This window comes from Carettochelys insculpta, chromosome 10, assembly GCF_033958435.1.
Source record: "Carettochelys insculpta isolate YL-2023 chromosome 10, ASM3395843v1, whole genome shotgun sequence".
Classification (NCBI taxonomy): domain Eukaryota; kingdom Metazoa; phylum Chordata; order Testudines; family Carettochelyidae; genus Carettochelys; species Carettochelys insculpta.
The window spans coordinates 37,187,350-37,208,751 of NC_134146.1; the positions used below are offsets into that span (position 1 = coordinate 37,187,350).

Consider the following 21,402-nt stretch of genomic DNA (forward strand, 5'->3'; position numbering starts at 1 on the left):
ACATCAGCCAGAGTTATGAGGAAACTTCTATCAACACAATATAGACAAAGACAACAGCTCTTGGGGAATCAAGTGAATTGGGAAGTCTATTTCACAATTAACTTTCCTACACAGTTTTCTTTAAGGCTGTTTACTGAATGAAAATGGCTTGATTGTTGCTAACCCAACACTGTGGATAATAGCCTGGCTTCAGCAGCACTCCTTGGGCTAGTGTAGGGATTGGATTGAACATTGGCTCCAAATTACCCTTCTGCTCCTGTCACCATTGGCCTGTGCCATTCCATATTCTAACATAACATACGCAAATTGGTGTGAAGAGATGTGGGAGAGGAAGACCTAACTGTGGCAATAAAAATAAGAAAATATCTCAAATGACAATTTTCTTCATTATCAAATGGTACTTGGAGAATTCCAGTAAGTCCAAGTGCCTCCTTCATAAAGAGAAACTAAATGCTGTCAGGCAGCAATAAAACAATTTGTGGATTGTGCTAGAGATGGTTACAGAGTAGCATTGTGTGTCACGACACTGACAATAGTCATTTTTGTAATTGACCAAAGAGAGGCAGCAGAAATTTCATAAAAATAAATATACATGTGCGCGCATGCACACGCGCACACACACACGTACGTACATACGTATGTACGTTCCAGGCTCACCAAATGCTTGACCACAGGAAGAACGCAGTGGAGTTAAAGGCATTCTTGTACCAGGTCATTTAATGGTCCTTGGTTACTGTTTCATCATGAAAAACACTATGTCTAGTAATGAGAGAACATGGTTTAGAATGAGAGCCCCTAGGATGCTCTTCAGAGTTCCACCACTGATCTTTTAGATGAATTTAGGCAGAAATGGTGACCTTCCCAAGCTTCCCCAAGTTTAAAGTAAACTTAACAACACTTGCCTATGTTGGTAAGACACTTTGAGCTCCGTAAGTGACAGGTTCTGTAAAAGTGCAAAGTAGCCGCTTGTAGAGAGCAAGTCTGCAGGACTTTTTATCTTCAGAGGAGATAAATGCTGGTAAACTTTCCTGAAAAATAGTAAGAGAGAGTAAGCCGTGCTAGTCTATACACTATCAAAACAAAAAGCAGTCAAGTGGCACTTTAAGGACTAGCAAAATACCTTATTAGGTGAGCTTTTGTGGGACAGACCCATTTCTTCAGACCATAGCCAGACCAGAACAGACTCAATATTTAAGACACAGAGAACTAAAAACAGTAAGCAAGGAGGACAAATCAGAAAAAGATAATCAAGGTGAGCAAATCAGAGAGTGGAGGGGTGGGGGAGAAGGTCAAGAATTAGGTTGAGCCAAGTATGCAGACAAGCCCCTATAGTGACTCAGAAAGTTCCCATCATGATTTAAACCATGTGTTAATGTGCCGAATTTGAATATAAAAGTCAGCTCGTCCACTTCTCTTTCCAAAACGGTGCGATAATTCCTCTTCAGTAACACACATACCTTTAGGTCATTGACAAAATGCCCCATTCCACTAAAATGTTGATGAACTGGTTTGTGGATCTGGAGTGTTTTGATGTCTGTTTTGTGCCCGTTGACCCTTTGTCTAAGGGAGTTAGAAGTCTGTCCAATGTACAAAGCATCTGGGCATTGTTGGCACATGATGGCATATATGATGTTAGTAGAGGAGCATGAGAAACTGCCCGTGATTCTGTGAGTAACCTGGTTAGGTCCAGTGATGGTATTTCCAGAGAAGATATGTGGACAAAGCTGGCAGCGGGCTTTGTTGCAGGGAAAGGTTCAGGACTGGTGTTCCTGGGGTACAGACTGTGGCTGTTAGTGAGAATCCTCATGAGGTTAGGAGGTTGTCTGTAGGAGAGAACAGGCATGTCACCCAGGGCTTTCTGGAGTGTTGCATCCTGATTAAGAATAGGTTGTAGGTCTTTAATAATTCGTTGCAGTGGTCTGAGTTGGGGGCTGTAGGTGATGACCAGTGGTGTTCTGTTTTTGGGCCGATCTTGGAGTAGCTGGTCTCTGGGTATTCATCTGGCCCTGTCGATTTGTTTTTTTACTTCTCCTGGTGGGTAATTCAGGTTTATGAATATTTGGTAAAGTTCTTGTAGTTTTTGGTCTCTGTCAGTTGGATCAGAGCAAATGCGATTGTACCTAAGAGCTTGACTGTAAACAATGGATCTAGTCACGTGTGCAGGATGGAAACTAGAAGGGTGTAGATAAGTATAGCAATCAGTAGGTTTTCGGTACAGCGTGGTACTGATCAGGCCATCGTTGATTAGTACTGTAGTGTCCAGGAAATGTATCTCTTGCATGTTGTAATCGAGGCATAAGTTGATGCTGGGGTGTAGACTGTTAAAGTCTCTGTGGAATTCTTCTAGAGCCTCTGTACCACGGGTCCAAATCATAAAGATGTCATCAATGTATCTTAAGCAGAGGAGTGGTAATAGGGGACGAGAGCTGAGGAATCGTTGTTCCAGGTCAGCCATAAATATATTAGCATATTGTGGGGCCATGCAGGTGCCCATAGCAGTTCCACTAATCTGGAGGTATAAATTGTCCCCAAAATGGAAATGATTGTGTGTGAGAACAAAGTTACAGAGGTCAGACACCAGATTGGCTGTGGTGGCATCAGGGATGGTGTTTGTGATTGCTTGTAATCTGTCTTTATGTGGAATATTAGTGTACACAGCCTCTACATCCATTGTGGCAAGGATGGCATTATCAGGAACTTTTCCGATGTTTTGTAATTTCCTCAGGAAGTCGGTGGTATCTCGGATATAGTCGGGAGCGTTGGTGGCATAGGGTTTGAGGAGGGAGTCCATGTAACTGGATAGTCCGGTGGTAAGGGTGCCAATACCTGAAATGATAGGGCATCCAGGGTTTCCAGGTTTATGGATTTTGGGAAGTAAATAGAATAATCCAGGCTGCAGCTCAGACATTCCTGAAAAATAACGTCATGGGTTAAAGGCTCAGCTTTTAGGAATATTGAGAGTATGTGAAAAAAGAGTTTGTGCTTGAAAACAAAAGGTCAAGTTTGCCATTTACACTGAAACAGTCCCAAAAGACTTTATTTCTGAATTTCAATGGACACAATCCAAAGTACCTTAATATCTTTAACACACCAGTATCAGGAAGTGGCTGCAAAAATACAAAAGTCAGTAGCATGGTCTGGGAACTGGAAAAAGGTCATCAAGGAAAGTTCTTAATTTAAAAAAAAAAAAAATAGGTGTTACAAGCTACTATGCAATCAAAGTAAAATAGCTTTAAATCTGACACATTTCCTTCCTGCAGCCATTGCAGAGCCTTTTGTTGATGTTCAAAACTGTACTACCTGTAACTAATCTCCTACTTTCGTTCCTAAAGTCCTCAGTCTCTCAGAGCATTGAGAGTTAGTAAGAGGCAGCTTGATTTTTATTTTTAATACTAACCATTCCTTTTCTAATTTATTGTAAACTGATCTCTCAGAATAGTTACTGAAGAATAATTTGAAATACAGTCAAGGGTCACCCTGTCCCAAAACCACTTATCAAGATTTAATAATGGTCTGTCACAGTGGTGGAATAATTTGCTCAGCAGGTGGGAACTGGATGGGTATTGAATAACACAAAAAAAAAAAAAAGAAGGTTATTTAATCACAGATCAGACAATACAACTGGTTTTCAAAAAATGATGTTGAAGATTTTATGTAAACCAGAACCAACAGAGCTTGATTCCATCTACCTACAAATACATTAATAAAAATGATTTGAACACACACATTATAACTTACTTCTAAGTGTAATTAACTCTGTGTGTGTGTGTGCGTGTGTGCGCGCGCGTGTGTAAAATCTTCAGTGAAAAATGTATATCCCTAATTGCACAGGCATAGGTTATTATTATTCAAAGTTTCTCTTTTCCCAATCTTTCACTGAGCTATCTAATGCCAAAATGAATCTTTGAGTTTCAGCTGTCTCTCAGACCCCGTAGTGATGGATTTGACTCCAGTGATATTTTTGGGGATACATATTAGACAAGACCATGGGATTTGAAGAAACTTTGGTTCTCCTGTTCTGGATCTCTGGGACAACATGAACTAGTGGCAGGAGATCACTGGATTTGATGTCTAGGAACCACAATGCTGAAGAACCATGCTATGAAACAGACTGTCTTGATCAATCAGCTCTAAAACTCAAGGGCTTCTCTCCTGCATGTCTGTCTGTCCTGCCCAGTTTCAACCCTCCATCCACTCTTGGTTTCTCTCAGTCCCACTTTCCCTCCATCTGTTCTCTTACTCTCCCCTTTCTCTTTTTCTTCCACACGGTTTCTCTCTGTATCTCAGGCTCTCCCATGCTTGTTCCTATCCCACAGCTGTCCCCGTTCCCCTCCAACTCACTTCCCCTCTCCCTGAGAAGAGGGGCTACCTCCTTTCCACAGCCCGACGACATTGGGGATATATGATTTAGGGTATATTCAGTGCATTTGCATGTATTGTTTCTTGCACATTCATCTGGTTTTGCTATTTATTTCCCATTTCACACGAGAATATTTTTGTTTCTAGGGAAATGCTCAACCATCTGAAAATCATGTAATTCTAGCATCTGGATTTACGAAACGCATCCTAAAGTGTTGACAAAGAGAGCAGATGGACACAGTTGACCTAGAGCAGACTGCACGTGTTCTTCATATATGTTTTTGATAATAAATTCAAGATGTACAGATGTCTAAATTGAGCAATTACAGGATTGTATTGCTTCATGAAAGGGAGCTCTACTGGTCTGGTTCTGAGACGCTATGAAGAACTACCAAGGGGTTGTTGTGGCTGTCAGGGATTGGCCAGACCTCTTGGCTTTCTGACTCTACACCTTATGTTGGGAGCCAGGAAAGAAGCAATGGGATCGGAGTTGATATACTGGCCTTATGTCACCCGGTGATTTACCCTTACACTACTTACATCAGCTTTTTGCTTGCTCTAATGAGGAAGAGTCTGGCACTGATCCAGTATTTTTAGCTTAATATTTTCATTATATAGATCAATTTACGTAATAAATATTCTCCTGAACCAACACCCGCATCCCTCACTATTTGGGTCTCAGTGTTCCACTCTCAGCTGCTGGCAAGTTGCTGCAGTTTGCAGTCTAAGGATCACTGTAACACAGTAGGAACTAATATTTACATTTATCTGCAATTAATCTTCTCCATCAACTGAGTGCCTGAAAAACGAATACAATAGCACACTGAACAGGTAAACCTCCAACAAAATCATTTCAAAACAAAACATATATACTCCATATTCCAAACAAAATCCCCAGAACCTGATCCTCTAAGTTGCTGATTTCACTTAAAGTTGATGGTTCAGACCCAAGATTGTCTCTTATCCCACTGGTTTTCAAACTTTTTACTAAGACAATCCTCCAACTGCATTTTGTCTCTTACTGTAACCCATCCAGGGTCCAAATTCATGATGGTGGCCCAAAATCATAGGTCAGCATCCTTTGTTTCCTCTTACTCCTCACCCTGATGAGGAACATCCAGCACCTTGTGCTCCACCAGTGCAAGCCTAATCCCAGCCCAGCATAGAGGGGAGGCCCCTGGGGTTCTGGGAGAGTGAGGTCATTCCACAGAAGCACTCACACAGTGGGGTCCCTCTGCCCATTTGTCATCAGAGGGACAGCAGTGTAACCTTATGCTCCAGGTCACAGTACCTGGAGTGGGGAGGAGAGCCCATCCTTCTGGGCTGGAGCCACTGCTTTGGAATGAATGCAGGGCAGGCTCCCTCCTGCTCTCTGGATCTGCTGCCCAAACCCTTCTGCAACCCACTGGTCCGTGAAAACCAAGCATTTGGGAAACACTGCCCTAGGCTAGCTGCTTACAAACTGCATTCCACTATGACTCCCTTCTGACAACAAAAATTACTCCATGATTCAAAAAGGGAAATCCAAAACCTGAGCCTGCCTAAGCCCAACTGCGAGGGGTGGAGGTGTGGGGGGAGGGAGGGCAAAGCCTGAGCTCCACTGTTCCCAGCAGGTGGAGGATGTGACAGGTTAGATCACAGAAATCCCCAGGCATTGTCCCCTGGTGTACTAATCAAGTCACTGACAGCTGACTTCCTGCCCTCTGGGCTCCCCACCATCTTCTGCTGGGCCAGAAGCATGAAGTTGAGCTTACCACCTCCTCGTAGAGCAATACGGCCACCGAACCTGTTCAGCTCCAGGAGGGCTCAGCTATAAGGCTTCAGCACCCAGGAACAGAGATCCCAAAGAGGACCAAACCTCAAACAATCCATCATATCCTGTGTAAAAGGTTAACACAGAGAAAGATCCAAAATTCTGCCTTATTTATCGAAGAAAGAGAGATATGCACAGTGGTTGTTTTCCCTCCCCTGCCCCCCAGGTAACAATTATTTACAATGGGTTTGATAATAGAAGAGTAATTAAAGTTTAAAAAGTAGGATTTAAATGGTTGCAAGTGAAAAGTCCAATTAAAGTAAGTTACTAAGCCTGCTCATTTTAACACACTAAGAAACTTGTTACATGCAAGTTCTTCCCCTAAACAGTTCATCTGAACATCTCTTTCACAAGCTAAGCAGCCTCCTAGCTTAGGCCCAGTCCTTCCCCCTGTTTAATCTTGGATGTATCCAGCAGGCAACTTAGGTGGTAACTTGGGGGTCTCCTGGCTTCTGCCTCGTTTGGTTTCCCCCACTTCATATTTCTCACTTCATAAACAAGAGTGATACATGCACAAAAATAAGATATACACATGCAGTAGACTAATATTAAAACTGATCTTACATGAGGTATTTTATCTAAAGTGCCTTCAAGTTATGAATATTCAAATTTATAAGCAAATTTTCATAAAGCATGTTGGGATCCCTGTGATAGAAGAGTCGAAATCAAAGACCAAAGGCTTCAACCCTGGGTGAGCCTGTGACCTGATCCCTGCCCTTAAGGGATAGAGTCCTTGAGCTTTGGCCCCAGACAGTAGGGAACTCCAGCTTCAGCACTGGCCTTGGGCAAAAGGACTTGGGCTTTGGCTCAGGATGGTGGAGCTTGGTATTCAGTTTTGGCCACCTTGGCTTCAGCAAGTTTGACATCTGCCATGCTGACTCCAATAAAATGGAGTTGTGACTCTCATTGGGGTCCTCACCCACAGTTTGAAAACCACTGCCCTGGGCCACAGGTAAGAGGGCTTGGCTCCCATCTCCCACTCAGGCTGCACAACCACAGTCCCTAGCCACTAACTTCAACCACACAATACTTCTGTCATCAGGTTCCTCTCATAACCTTTCTCTGCTTCCATGTAACCGCAACAATGGCTTAGGGTCTTCCCCCTGAAGACTGCACCTTCAGTGAACTCCCCCGCCCCCTGCCTGTGTTCACTGGCAGGGTCATTGTTCCACCTTCCCAGGCCCCTGCTTCCAAGGGCCCTGGCTGACCCTAGGGTAGAGTGGTCTCCCCTGCAAGGCGGCCAAACTCCAGCACACACCTCCACAGGTGGCTGCGCAACTACCATCACCGGCGTTTCTAAGAGGCAGCTGGACAAACACCTGGTGCTCCACTGGTGGAGACTGATGCCTGGTACAGGTCCGGGACAGCCCTGCCAGTGCTCCTGACAAGCTGAGCTGCTCGGGCTCGAGCCAGGTGCCCCAGGGCTGACTAGCAAAGCGCCCAGGGCCCCCGGGGTGTTTCTGTTGGTGGTGCTCATCCGCACACGCCTGCGTGCGCAGAATATTTGTCCTGCCCTAGGATGGAAAAACACAAAGGGGCCCTGAGCCCGACCCCTCCAGACCGCCCCGGCTGGAAACAGCCCCCACCCCGGGGGGAGCAGCTCTTCGTTCCAGTCAGGCCCCGCCCGTCCCGTCCCGTCCCGTCCCCCCGCTGGACTCTGCCTCAGGGGGACCGACGGCTATAGGCCTAGTCGCCGACCCCGGCTGCAAAAAGCCGTACGGCGCCAGCCACGCCCGGGAGAGAGGCCGAGGGCCCCGCCCTGCGGCTACACCCTGCTCCCCTCAGACACTCACGTTCTGCCGTCCCGCCCAGCAGCCAGGGCACCAGCGGCCCCGCCCCATGGGCGGCTGCTCGTCTAGTAGCCGTGTCGCTGGCCGGGGCGGAGCCTGGGGACCCCGCCAGCCGCAGTAGTCCCAGGGAGGCAGCAAGGAGCCCCAGCGTATCCCCGGGGCAGGCTGGGGCGCAGCAAACCACTGGCCCCGGGCAGCTGGGCGAGGAGGCAGCGTCTGCAGGTGGGTTTGGCTCCTCCAAGCTCAGCGAGCAGCGGCACCGCCTCCCGCCGCCGCCTCCTCCACGCCCCAGACTGGGGCAGCCCTGCCGAGGGCAGGAGAGAACCCCCCGCGACCGCGCGCCCCCTTCTCCGGCCACGGGGCCCCGCCCCGCGACTCCACGTGGCCAGCTTGGGAGAGACCCTCCCCGCTGCGAGCCCCTCTTTCCCCCTCCGCGGGACCCCCGTCCCCTCACCGGCCGGGCAGAGAAACTGCTCCTGCGAGCCCCCTTCCCGGCCCAGGGACCCCACCTCATTAAGCAGGGGGCGCTCCCCCGCTCCTGTCACTGACTCCGCCCACCCCCAGGTCCGCCACTCCTCGCCCCAGTAGCTGATCTCACCGTCGTGGGTGAGACACCACCTCGGCTCCGAGTCCCCCTCCCCCTGTCCTCACCTCAGTGGCCGGAAGAGAGGCCCCAGCCCCACTCTGGCACCACACCTCACCAGCTGGGGGAGAGAGACTGCTGCTCCGAGCGCCCCTTCCCCACCGCGCACCTCAGCTCTCTGCTGAGGGAGGGACCCAGGACCCCCTCCCTGCTCCAGCGCCCCACCTCAGCCGCCAGGAGAACGGGGCCCCCAACTTTCCACCCTCAACCCTCCTCCCTGCTTTTGACCCCATCTCACTAGCTGGGGCTGAGACACCCCCACAGCAGCAGTTTACAGAGTGTGGGTGAGGATCCTAAAGTGGGTCACTGGATTCAAACCGCAGGCCACAGGTTCTCCACCTACCCCTCCCCCGTCACAGTCTGTGCTCTACACACAGTCACTGTCACATATACACCACAGTACACACTGTGTCATAAATGTCTGTTTCCCACAGTGCTTCTCTTTTACACACACACTCTCTCTCTCTCTCTCTCACTCACTCTCTGTAGTCCCCAGCCCCATCTCTTCTAACCCAGGTCTTTCCCCTGCCAGGGGCTCAGAGCTGGCCTGTGACCAGTACCAAAATGCATGGGGTGGCCCCTTTGTGAAAATTATTGCCCATCTCTGATTTATGTACTGTAAAAAAGGAATTGTTTCCCCTGATGAGACTAAAACCTTGCTCAGTCATGTCTGGTAGGCAGGTTTGAGTCATAGTATGAATTAGAACAGTGATATAACCTGTCCTGACAGTTATATATGTAGTATAGGTGGGGTTTCAGAGCCTTCAGGTAAAATACCAAGTCAAGCTCTTCATCTATGGGTTGAATTTGAGAGAGGCAGATGGACAAGGCAGCTTACTGTTTTTTTCTCCTCTAATATTTTTGATACTGTTTTTTACCCTCACTCCAAATGCATCTGCATCTTTTCCAGGAAACTCAGATCTAATTCACCACCACTATGACTCTATCAATGGTAGCATTAGTGGAAGGTTTAGTCGTGTGTAAGAATACCTCAGTTGTGTTGACTAGTTTCTGCTTTTGCAGTATTACAGCTACAAATCTTGCTTGTGTAGCTGCAGCCCTGAAACCTCACACTTCTTCTAGATGTAGTAGAAGCACTGTTCTGCATTTATGCATCTGTGCTTCACCATGCTTTATTGGTAAAGTGTAATTCCATCACGGGTGATTCCTAAGAGAATCAATGCATATATAAGTAAGAACAAAGCATACAATGGTATTCCTGGGTTTTACTGCCAGTCTAATGTTGATTTTTTGTGACCAATTACTTACCTGTGCATTGGTTAATTCATCCATTTTTTCTTCCCTAAACACTTCTGTCTGAGCTGTTGTTGCCCTCAACACAAGAGGAAGTAATTCCTTTTGCCTAATATAGTTTAAAATCCAACTTTGTTTTGGTGGCAGTTATGACACAGTAACATTTGTTTTAAACTGTTTGAAAAACAAAACGTTTTGACTACAGGAATTGTTTTACCCCACAGTAAACCTTTTGAAAATAGTGGTTTATAATAGAAGTGCTGACAACTATTAGCTGGATATTTGAAAAGGACAGCAATGCTTGGGACTGGGGTATGCAACAAAGTTCCTTCTCATAATAATGCTGAGGACTACTAACCCCTTTCACGCTCATCGACCTCACATGTTCAGCAGGTAGGAGAATCTATGTAGGCAGAATAGTACAAATTCTTTTTAGTCCACTCAAAAGTACTTTAAATTCTTTATATTGTATGTTTTCTGCTGTCTGCCTACAAAACACAAAAATGCTCTTGCCTGACTTGAGCACATGCAACAGCCTGTATACAAATATAGAGTGACCCTTGCATCTTGTGCACTTTTGAAACATAGCCCAACACAGTAATTTGAATTAAAGCCAAAACCAAAAGTAGCTGTACAGTCAATGGCAGTTAAAGATGTTGTTAGGTAAGATAAGATAAGAGGTGAAAAAGTTCATGAGGTGGACTTATAGATAATTTCAGATAAAGTAAGCTGCAGCAGAAAAAAAAAACTTGCAACACCAGCCAAACCAGAATAAGCTAGTACAGGGTGTAGCTCTCTGATCTGGCACTCTCAAAACCATACCAGTCTTGAATCAGGGAAGTTGCTGGACTAGGGTAAGTCAATGCCGGGGAAGAAGAGTCACTCGGGGAAAGGCAGGGTGGCTGCAGAGCACTGCAGCTGGGGGCCAGGAGTGCAGTCCAGCTGAAGCACACAGAGCCCCAGGGCTGTGGACTGCACTCCTGGTACCTGCTACTGACCGGGGAGCTCCAGAGCCACTTCCCCTATGCTCCTGAGCATCCCTTCCACCCCCTCGTTTCGCCCTCCCTCCCTGATCTTGAGTTCTACAGATGAGATATTTGCTGCAGGGTGTGGGGTCTGGCTTTTCCCCATTAGTACACCAACCTACAAACACTCACAGGGATGCTGGACCACAGATGTTGCCAGATGATGAAAGTCTAGGATATAGAGGTCCAACCTGCACGCTAAGAACAGAGGAAGCAGGGAGGGGAGTTCAAAAGGCAGACTGGGGTGGAACCATAATTCTAGAATCAATAGCAATATGTTCAAGCTGCTGCATCTGAAGTTATAGTTCAAGCTGCTGAGCACCTGAAGTTTCAGTGACTAGAGTAAAATTTATGGGTTAAAAAATAGGGTTGTCAGTTCATTGCTGTTAACTCAACTGATTAATGCAAAACAAATTAAAAATAATCATGGCTAATGAAAGTTTTAATTCCACTGTTAAACAGTATTAGAATACCACTTTAAATTTATGATACACTTTTGGATGTTTTTCTGCATTTCCAATGTATTGATTTTAATTACAACACAAAATACAAACAGTACTGTGCTGACTTTATAGTGTTATTTTTATCACAAACCCTTTCACTTTAAAAAACAAACTAGCATTTAATTCACCTCATACAAGTGCAGTCTCTTTACCAAGAAGATACAAGTTATAAATGTAAAATTATTTGTTCTCATAACTGCACTCCAAAACAGTGTAGAACTTCAGAGCCTATAAGAACACTTAGCAATTGACTAAACAAGAACTAAGACAAACACATTTATTATATTTATGTGAGAAAATGCTGCCTGTTTCTTATTTACAACATCAATTGAAATTGAGAATAGATGTTCGTATGGCACTGTTATAGCTGGCGTTGGAAGGCATTTAATGCCCCTGCATGTTTTCACATGTACATTACATTTTTTAGAGTGCAAATATTTGTATAGAAACAATGTGAAGTGATCATTGTACACTTTGTATTCTGTGTTGTAATTACAGCAACATGTCTGGTTGTACTTTAAAGATTAGTAAATTTATTAGCATGTTAAGGCAAAGACCTTGTGAGCTACAACTCACTTCCTCAAATGCTGAAGGAAAAAAAAGAACCCAAAAACCAACCAGGGATACAGTTCTAATTAAAATCAATGTATTTGACAATATAGAAAAGTAATACATTTAAATTGGTATTGTTTTACTGTGCAATTAAAACTGATTAATTGCAACTTTTTAAAAACTCATGCTTGAGACTTCTTAAATCATGAGACAGCCCTAATAATAAAAAATGATAAAATGCGATAGCTATATCTTAGTTGCCTAAACATGGCTTTAGAGTAGCAAGGGGCAACTTAGGCTAATGAGTGGGACGCATCACCTCAATGGGCCGAAAGATTGTCATAATCAAAACAGTCTTCTGGTATAGGGTAATGTTGCTAACTGCACTTGTAATCCACATGCCCTCCTGGACATTGTACACTGTACTATCCCATCTAGTGGCACTGAGACCACTTACAGAGAAAACAATGAGTCTCCTCTAGAATCTCAGCTAATAACCAGTTGGTCCCAGCGCTGGTTACTCTTGCAGACGACCCAGGTCTGTCAGCATTACAGGCTTGTGTACTGAAAACTTGCAGGATGTGCCAATTAAATCATAGCAGTGCTTTGATTGGATGCAGATGGAGCACATGGCTCTCATAGTCAACATTGTGTGCAATCAGTATGTACCTCACTTGTGTGCCTTTGTTTTGCATGTGTCACTTCAGTAATATCAGTAGGTAAAAAACTATGCAGTCAGAAATCAGCAGGATCTGTTAATCCTGTGAGTGGGAAATGGTAAACAAAAGGTCTCACGGGCCACATGTAGAACCTTGATGGCTGCATACAGCCTGCAGGTTGCCCAGCACTGCTTTAGAGCACAACTTCAAGCACTCATCACTGAAAATTTTGATTTGAAGACTTAATTTTTCAAAGCAACCAGCCCTCCTCCTAATTGTGTGTGTGCTGTTCTGAAAACACTATCACTTGTCTGCACCAATGGCTAAATTTACAGATGCAAACATTTAGAGAAATAGGGGATTGTACACACAAAATCAGGGGTCATTTGTTAAATTGGACCTTTATTTAACTCATTATTTAGCAGCTTTTCAGTCCACCCTGAAAATATTTTCATTGCTTTTTCATTAAATGTGGAAAGATCTGTCCAACTGTAACCAAGTGAAATGTGTCCTGAATTGGACAGTATGTTTTCAGATACAGTTATTTTAAAAGTCTAGTAGAATGCATATAGTATGTAGGAAGATTTAGGATCACCTTCTAACCTGAGATTGTATGAAGCCCCAGGATCGGAAGGTTGTGAATATTCAAATATTCTGGTTAACATAGAGCAGCTGCACACATGCAGTATGGAGAGATGCAGGCAAGCGCTGAGCGGGCCGGTCTTGAGGAGTGGGGCATTGCTCATGTACTGTTATGCCAGTTATTTGAACGTTCTGGTTGCTCAAATACTGGACAAAAGAGAGTTTACTGATCTCTTGTCTTCTCATCCCCTTGAGTTTAGTATTAAAATATGCCTTCCTCATAGATGTTCTCTATTTATGCAAAATGACAACATGTGTGAATGGAGATATACATACTAACAAACTAGGCATGAAAGAGAAAGTAAGATTTTTTTTCTGACCTTTATGGCCATAACCTCAGTTATGCAGTTTTCCCTGGAACAGTCGATCAGACCACCCCTAAAACAGGGAGAATGCTTGTAGCTCTTTTAAACCTGAAGCAGATGAAAGTAATGACAGACATATGAGTGTTGCAAGACTAACAGAAAACCTTGACAGGTAATAAGCTTGTCGGCTCCCCTGGAAAAAAAATTTGGACAATAAATTTTTTAACTTGTTAGAATCAGAATGTTGGAGTCAAAAAATGGTCTACAGCAGCTGGAAAGAAAGTGGAGGTAAAAGCAGGGCCTGGGATGGAGGGGGATTGTTCCATGGCTGGTGGTCTCCTTGGCCTCCCCTTACCGGTCACCTCTGATTCCAAGAGACCATTGAGTGTGCAGTGGCTTGTAACACCCCTCCAAGTCATAGGGTGGAAGATGATTTGCAGGGGAATTTTACAACAGTAATTGGCTAATTACTTAAAGACTGTCATTAACTTCAGATTGAACCACTGTGGCCTGTAAGATTTATTTACTGTCTCATAGCCTTGAAGAATGGCTGCCAAGTCTTGTGAAAATTGTTCCATTCGATGCTACAACCAACTCAATCGACCTCTTGAAGCTAGCTGTATGCTGCTCCTCATTATGCTTGGAAAAGTGTCCCTCAATCTCTTCACCTTGGGAGTTAGAAGACGGAATGTAAAACAGTGTTTTATGGGATATTTCTGTATTTCACTGGCACTCCTGGACTTCACACATCTGGTGAATATAGCTTTCATCTCCTATTTTGAGGACTTCGCACTTTGGGGTGTGAGATTTACCAAGTACCACATTTGTCTGTTCACTCAGATAATTTCCTTTGCGTATGGCATCTTGTATTACCCAGTTTGTCTTATGTCTGTCCTGGATTATTACATCACTATAGCTCCAACCCCTAAGCATGCTAGCATAGGTCAAAGACTTTTTTATATACTTGCTGTAGTTTCATTATGGATTTCAGCCCTTTATTATGTTCTGAAAGTTCCAGCTCTTGCTGTAGAATTAGAAATACAGAACCACTTTTTTACATGCCCTTTCTATATTAGTGTTCAGAGCTATTGGCTATCATTAGTCATCCTGTTTGTCATATGCATGGCTCTTATGATTTGTTGGTCAGAAATTGTAACTATGGTGCGGACTGTCCGGATAATTTCCTTTACACGTGAGACTGTTTTAATCTTTTCATACGCTGTTGACTGCGATTGCACTGTTTGGAGAAAGCAGCTTTTGACAAGACTCCTCATCTGCTTTCTTGGCACGTGGGCACCTTTTGTTTTCCTTCATATGATCATCTTACTTCTTGGTGCTCAGATTCCAGCCTACGTGGAGATGAATGTCCCCTGGCTATACTTCATAAACAGCTTTCTTATCGCCACAGCGTACTGGTTTAGGTGTCGTGACATTCAGTTGACAGAGTGGACATGGTCTGCAGATCCATTTGTCAGCTGGAAATTCTGCTTCATCCCATTTAACAATCAAAATACAGAGCAAGCTGAAAAGCCAAGCACAGTAATCATCTGTTAATGAACTGCTGCACAAAAAGAATGCAAGTAAGTGCTGTTGTACATAGAGGTGTCTGACTATGCTATTTTGGTGTCCTCTGTGAAGACATGCAAATGGATTATACAGGGAATTTCCTCAAAACTACAATCCAAAGGAAAAATAATAAAATATATAATGGAATATTGCACTACAATATAGAATACTACACTGTTTTCAAGATAGATTTCAAACAAAAATGGGTGCTCAACACACAAAATACTTTAATAAAATATATTTTGAAAATATACTTAAACTCTGGTTAAATTAAAAATGTCCAATACTTACGCAAAAACTAACTGGTTTAAAATGTTGATAAACAGAGGTGCAATTCTTTATAATAAAGCAGCTCTGATGCAAGAACTTCCATACAAAGAAAAGAGAAAAATACAATCTTTAGCTTAGCCTGAGACTGCTACAGATATGGTCCAGTACTATTTATTATCAAAAGTTTTAGCTTTAAACACATCCTTCGTAGTTTATTGGTTCTAAAAATTTTAACTATTTCCTATTTAAAATTAAAGTTTCTTCTCTTTGTTTAATGGAGAAGCTGTCCAAACAGAATGAATTTAAATTTTGTTACACTTATTCTGAGATCCAGGAGGAGGAGGGCAGACCACCTGAACATTTCTGGCGGGAGAAAATAGAAGTGACACCATGATAATTGTCCAAATCTGGAAGAAGAGGTGGGTCAGGCATTTCTAGAATAAACAAATATTCAGAACACAAGCCCTGGTAATAAGGAGGAACTCTTCCCCAGTCACATGTTGGAAAAGTGATACTGGAAAACACAGAATTCCCAACAAATTGTTGAAATGTATTAGGAACAATGTTTTGTTTCAGAAACTGGAGGAAGTAACTACGGGGATGGCCATTTTTGGCTTGATTCTTACCAACATGGAAGAGGCATAGTAGACCCCCGAGTTACATGAAGGTTGCGTTCTTGGGCAACCTCGCGTAACTCAAATTTTGTGCAAGTCAAGAGGAGCCAGGAACTATACGCAGCCTGTTTCTCAGCTCTCCTGTGCTTGTCGGAGACAGGAAACTAACCAGCGCTGTGGCCTGGTTCCCGGCTCCCCGCCACTCCCAGGAACTGGGAAACTGACCAGCACTGGTCAGAGAGCCTGGCTCTGGGCTGCCCACCAGGCACAGGAGAGGGGAAACTGACCAGCACAGTACTTGTGCTGGTCAGTTTCCCCATTCTTGAGTGACAGGGACCTGGCACCTGACAGCCCAGAACCAGAAGCCAGCTCCCTGCCACTCAAAGTCATGTTAACCCAAGTTATGTGCAAGTTGAGTGCATATATCTCAGGTTTCTACGGTAGTTGTAAATCTGCAGGGGAAGACAATTTGGGAGAAAGTGTTCATAAACTGATAGATATAATAATTCTAAGGCAAGGAGGAAGTAATAGTAGCAGAATAAGGAATTTTGACTGTAAAACTCAGAAACTGGAACATAGTCCATGTGAGGGGGAAAAAAAAAATCAAAGGGGTAAAGGAATTCAAGAAAGCTGGCGGTTTCTGAAGGAGACAGTACCAGACATGACTGCAAACGATGTGAAAGAAAAACGGGGATAACAAAGGCTAGTATTACTCCATCAGGAGCTCTTAATGACATGAAAAAAAAAAAAAGGATCCTACAAAATGTGGAAACTGACAAATTTATTAAGGGGGTGTATAAGATGACAAACAGAAAAAAGAACAAAATTGGAAAGGCTAAGGTTCAAAGGGCTTGTCTATACTACCACCTTCATTCGAAGGAAGGATGGTAATTACGGTGTTGGGAGTTTAGTAATGCAGTGCTGCCGTGCATACGCAGCACTTCATTAAGCAAATTCCCCCCTCCGGCAACTTCGAAGTACTGGCACACGTCTAGCCGCTGCGCACCCGCTGGTACTTCAAAGTGCTGGGGCAACTTCGAAGTCCCCTTACTCCTCAAAATTTTGAGTTGTAAATCAATTTGAGTTGTTTAAAATTCGAAGTTGACATGGGGGTAATTTGCTTAATGAAGTGCTGCCTATGCACGGCAGCACTTCATAAGTAAACTGCCAACACCCTAATTACCATCTTTCCTTCAAACAAAGGTGGTAGTGTAGACACAGTCAGAATGCGTTATTACTAGCAAGGGATACAAAAAGCAATAAGAGGCAGCTCTTTAAATAATTGGGGTCAACCTTTAGTGGTGAGGAGAGCTAATAATTTCACACATGAAGGATGAGATGTTTAATGCCCATTTTGTTTCAGTTTTTACTGAAAAGGTTAACGGTGACGAGATAGTCAACACAGTTAACAGCAAAGGGGAAGGAATGCTAGCCAAAATAAGAAGAGAACAGATTAAGAATATTTGGTAAGAAAGATGTATACAAGTTGGCAGTGCCTGAAGAAATTCATCCTGTGGTACTTAACAATTGAAGCCATCTTGAAACTGAGGAATTATCCTTGAAAATGTATAGACAATAGAGTAGTGCCCTTCTTCAGTGTCCTGGGACAACATTATACTTATATTTAAAATGGTGAACAAAGAGGACAAAGGAAATTATAGATCAGCTAACCTGATTCTAGTGTCTGGAAAGATACAAGGACAACATTTTAAATAATCAGTTTGTAAGTACCCAGAGGATAAGAGGGTTATGAGGAATAGCCAAAATGGATTGGTCAAACATAAATCATGCTGAATAAACCACGGCAAAGCAACCTAATATCTTTTTTGACAGGGTTATTGGGCTAGTGGAGGCAGGGAGCAAGAGATGTGGCATCTGTTAGTAAGTGTGTTGAGACAGTCCCACACGATGTAAGTTAGGGAAACGTGGTCTGCATGACACTGTTATAAGGGGAGTTAAAAGACCATACTCGAATTATGGTTACCAATGATTCATTGCCAAATTGGAACAGAGGACCACAGGAATCAAACATAGGCCCAGTACTATTCAATCAAGAGACAAAATCCACACCTGCTGATTGGGGCTGTGAGGAGGGAAAGAGTGAAGGGGAAGACAGAGTGAGAGTGGCTGGTTTCAGCAGTGTTAAAGGACATTCAGTATGAGACAAGCAGCAAATCTGTGGGAGCACAGTATCCAGCAGATTCTCTCCCCATACGTCATGTCTTCATGTTCCCTCTATATTCAATATTTTCATTGAAGACTTGCATAATGGTATGGAAGACATAACTTTTGCAGATGGCACAAATGGGGAGGGATTGCAAGCACTTTGGAGGACAAAATTAGAATTTAAAATGACCTTGACAAAAATCAGAGAATTTGTTTGAAATCTCAAATAAAATTTAATATAGACAAGTGCAAAGCGCTTCACTTAAGAAGCTAAAAACCAAACACGCAACTACAAAATAGCGAATAACTGGTAAGGCAAAAGTGCTGCTAAGCAGGATCTGGGGAGGTACAGTGGATCAACAAATTCAATGAGTCAACCGTTGTGAAAATGGCTAGTATACTGGAATGTGTTAACAGTAGTACTGTAGGTAAGATACAGGAGGTAATTGTATTGCTCTACCCGGCAGCAGCGGAGCCTTTCCTGGAGACTGCTGCATTTTAGGAAAGGTGAATAAACAGGAGGGTTTCCAGAGAAGATACTAAAATTATGAAAGGTGTGGAAAACCTGTCCTATGAAGAAAAGTTTTAAAAAAAAAAGAGGGGGAGGGGCAGGTTGTCTTGAGAAAAAAAGACTGTTTTTATACTCCCCACACAGTCTTATGTTAAGGGCTGTTAAAAACAGGTAAGTGATCAATTAGTCTCTTTGTCCACTGAACACAGGACAAGTAGTAATTTGGTTTAATCTGTGGAAGTAACATTTAGGTTTGATATTAGGAAAAGATTTTTAATTAGAAGGACGGTTAAATTCAGGAATAGGTTTATAATAAGGTTCTGGCACCTCCATCACTGCAGGTTTTTAAAAACAGGAAGGACTAACACCTGCCAGGGATGGGTGGAATTTACTTAATTCTGCCTTGAGGGCTGGACCCAATGTCCTCTCAAGGTCCCTTTCAGCACAATTTTATCTATGATTTTATAGCTGTATTTTTAAAAAATTTGGGCAGTTTTTACATGAAATAAATCTATAAAATATTTATTAATACAAAACAGAATAGGATGCATAAATGAATTTAACACAAATTAAAATGTTCTGATTAAAAAATAGAATAGAAAATTATGCCACAGCTGGAATGCTGTATGTATCTTTAGATGATCTTGATTTTACAGATATGGGAAAGGCAGGGAGACGGATTTTAGTTTCTTGGTTGTACCGAATGAGTAAAGAAATGAGATCTGTATTTTGTTATTTATGCATTTTTTAAAAGAGGCTTTTCAGTGACATTTTTAAATGCTTCATGATTTATTTGCCAAGGTTTGTAAATAGGTCTACTTTATGTGCACCAAAACCAAATAGATATGTGCATACATTTAAAAAAAATAAATAGAAATCTGAGAGCAGTCAGAAAGGATAATTACTTCCTGGTTAAATCTAGAAAGTGTGTTTTATAGTCGGAATACAAAAGCAAAATGTTTTAACTAAAAATTATATTTTAAAAAGGAGAAATATTAGCAGGAAAAATATCTTGTAACTGCTAAACCAACTCAAGTGAATAGATGTTGTTTGTTCTTCTGTCCTTAAAGCTTTATATAGCATTTGATTTTTAATTTTAAAGTGAAAAATTAAAACAGATTATATAAACAAATGGAAGTATATTTTATTTTTGAAGCAATGCGCTCACAATACAGTGACACTATAAGTAAATGGTACTGTAGGTTGGCTAATTATCCACTCAGACCCACAGGGAGCAATGTTATCATGCAGAAATAGTCAATAAGAAAAAAAATGTGCAGATAACAAATGGTGCAATTACAAGCAAATTTAAGCAGCATAGTATAAGGTGCTTTGATTCAACATTTGTATAATCAGATTACCATCCACAGGCAGGTTAAAATTTAATTTCACTTCACTCTGTTACAGACTAACAAATAAGAAAATCTATAATTCATTCACATGCTAGTTAATGGGCAAGTGCTTTTTCTTTAAAAACGATACACGAAGTGAAGACAATATTTTACATAAACCACTGTGTGCTCTTCAACTTTAAAATTTCTTTAACTTAATTTTTGGATTAACATTTACATTATTACACTTTAATTATAGACATTGATCTAAGTGCTGAAATTCATGTAACTATGTATGCTAAAACTTCTTGGTAAAGAAGAATCCAGTATATCACTACTCCAGGATAAGAATAGACAAACTCTTATTGTCTCTCTCTATATATTGATCTAAAATTTGTTGCTGCAAACAAAGACCAATTCTTAGTTTTAATACATGACTTCACTTAGTATAAAGCTTCTCTCATCCATTGCATGGCACATCTTTCTGAGGTTTCAATAATCAAAAGTATCGTTTTTTAAGATGTAACCACAAGGAGAAACAAAGAAATGTGGTTAAAAAGCAAGTTAAATGACTATCATGTCATTTACTAAATTACCAATAAACAGATGAATTTTTAGAACTAGTGCAAATAGGAAAAGGCAATATTTAACAACATGTAGTTTGAAATGTTTGGTACCACAATCACAGCTTCATCCCTTCTGCTGCCTCACACAGCATGAAAACTTCCTTGTACTTTAGGTTTAAAAACACCAGGAAACTATTAAAACACTTTCAAGAACAACCCTGAAAAACACCAATCCATACACTTGAGTTACTATTTGAAAAGATACAGAACAAACCCTGCTGTACCACATTTCTGAACACTATGTTTCTTCTGTCTATAAAAACTGGATAAAGATCTAAAAGGGGTGATACAATACTTAAAATAACCCAATGGAATTTAAAAATCAGCATGTATCTCAAAAGCAGTCATGCACTGGGCATGTAAAAATGCTAAAGAAACAAGTAAAACTTTATGAATACACAGGTATATGTATGAAAAAGCTTCATTTGAACTTTATATAATAATATACATACATATGTATCTTTTAGAACAGGAAGGGACCTTACGAGGTCAAGGAGTCCAGTCCCCTGCACTCACCACAGGACCTACACAGATTTTTTTTTTTTTTTTTTTTAAATCTAGCCTGCCCCAGAACCTTGATAGGCCCCCTCAAAGATTGAACTCACAACCCTGGGTTTCCAAGTCCAATGCTCTAATGCTTGCCCCAATAATATGAGCTGCATTAGCCAGGAATCGAACCCCAGCCTCCCATGTGGTACGCCAGAGTTCTACCACTGTAGTGAATAGATGATGATTATAAGATTATGTCCTGCTGCGTCCACTTCAGGAGCTCC

General features: G+C 42.4%; 2 protein-coding genes across 3 annotated transcripts in view; one reads left to right on the top strand and one right to left on the bottom strand.

Annotated features, from left to right (window-relative positions):
- Positions 1-8,100: 8,100 nt before the first annotated feature.
- On the top strand, positions 8,101-15,514 carry GPR160 (G protein-coupled receptor 160). Its single transcript, XM_075003625.1, has 2 exons — positions 8,101-8,184; positions 14,083-15,514. The coding sequence occupies exon 2, from the start codon at positions 14,092-14,094 to the stop codon at positions 15,097-15,099; it is 1,008 nt and encodes a 335-aa protein (XP_074859726.1). The 5' UTR covers positions 8,101-8,184; positions 14,083-14,091; the 3' UTR covers positions 15,100-15,514.
- PHC3 (polyhomeotic homolog 3) overlaps positions 14,939-21,402 on the bottom strand; it is a 120,872-nt gene continuing 114,408 nt past the window's right edge. For both annotated transcript variants that reach the window (XM_075003622.1, XM_075003624.1), the window contains exon 16: positions 14,939-15,067. The gene's annotated coding sequence lies outside the window, so the exon portion shown is untranslated. The remainder of the gene's footprint in view (positions 15,068-21,402) is intronic.

What these genes read in the sequence shown, in the direction of transcription:
- GPR160 (XM_075003625.1), top strand. Translation starts at nt 14,092, where the DNA reads ATGGCTGCCAAGTCTTGTGAAAATTGTTCCATTCGATGCTACAACCAA.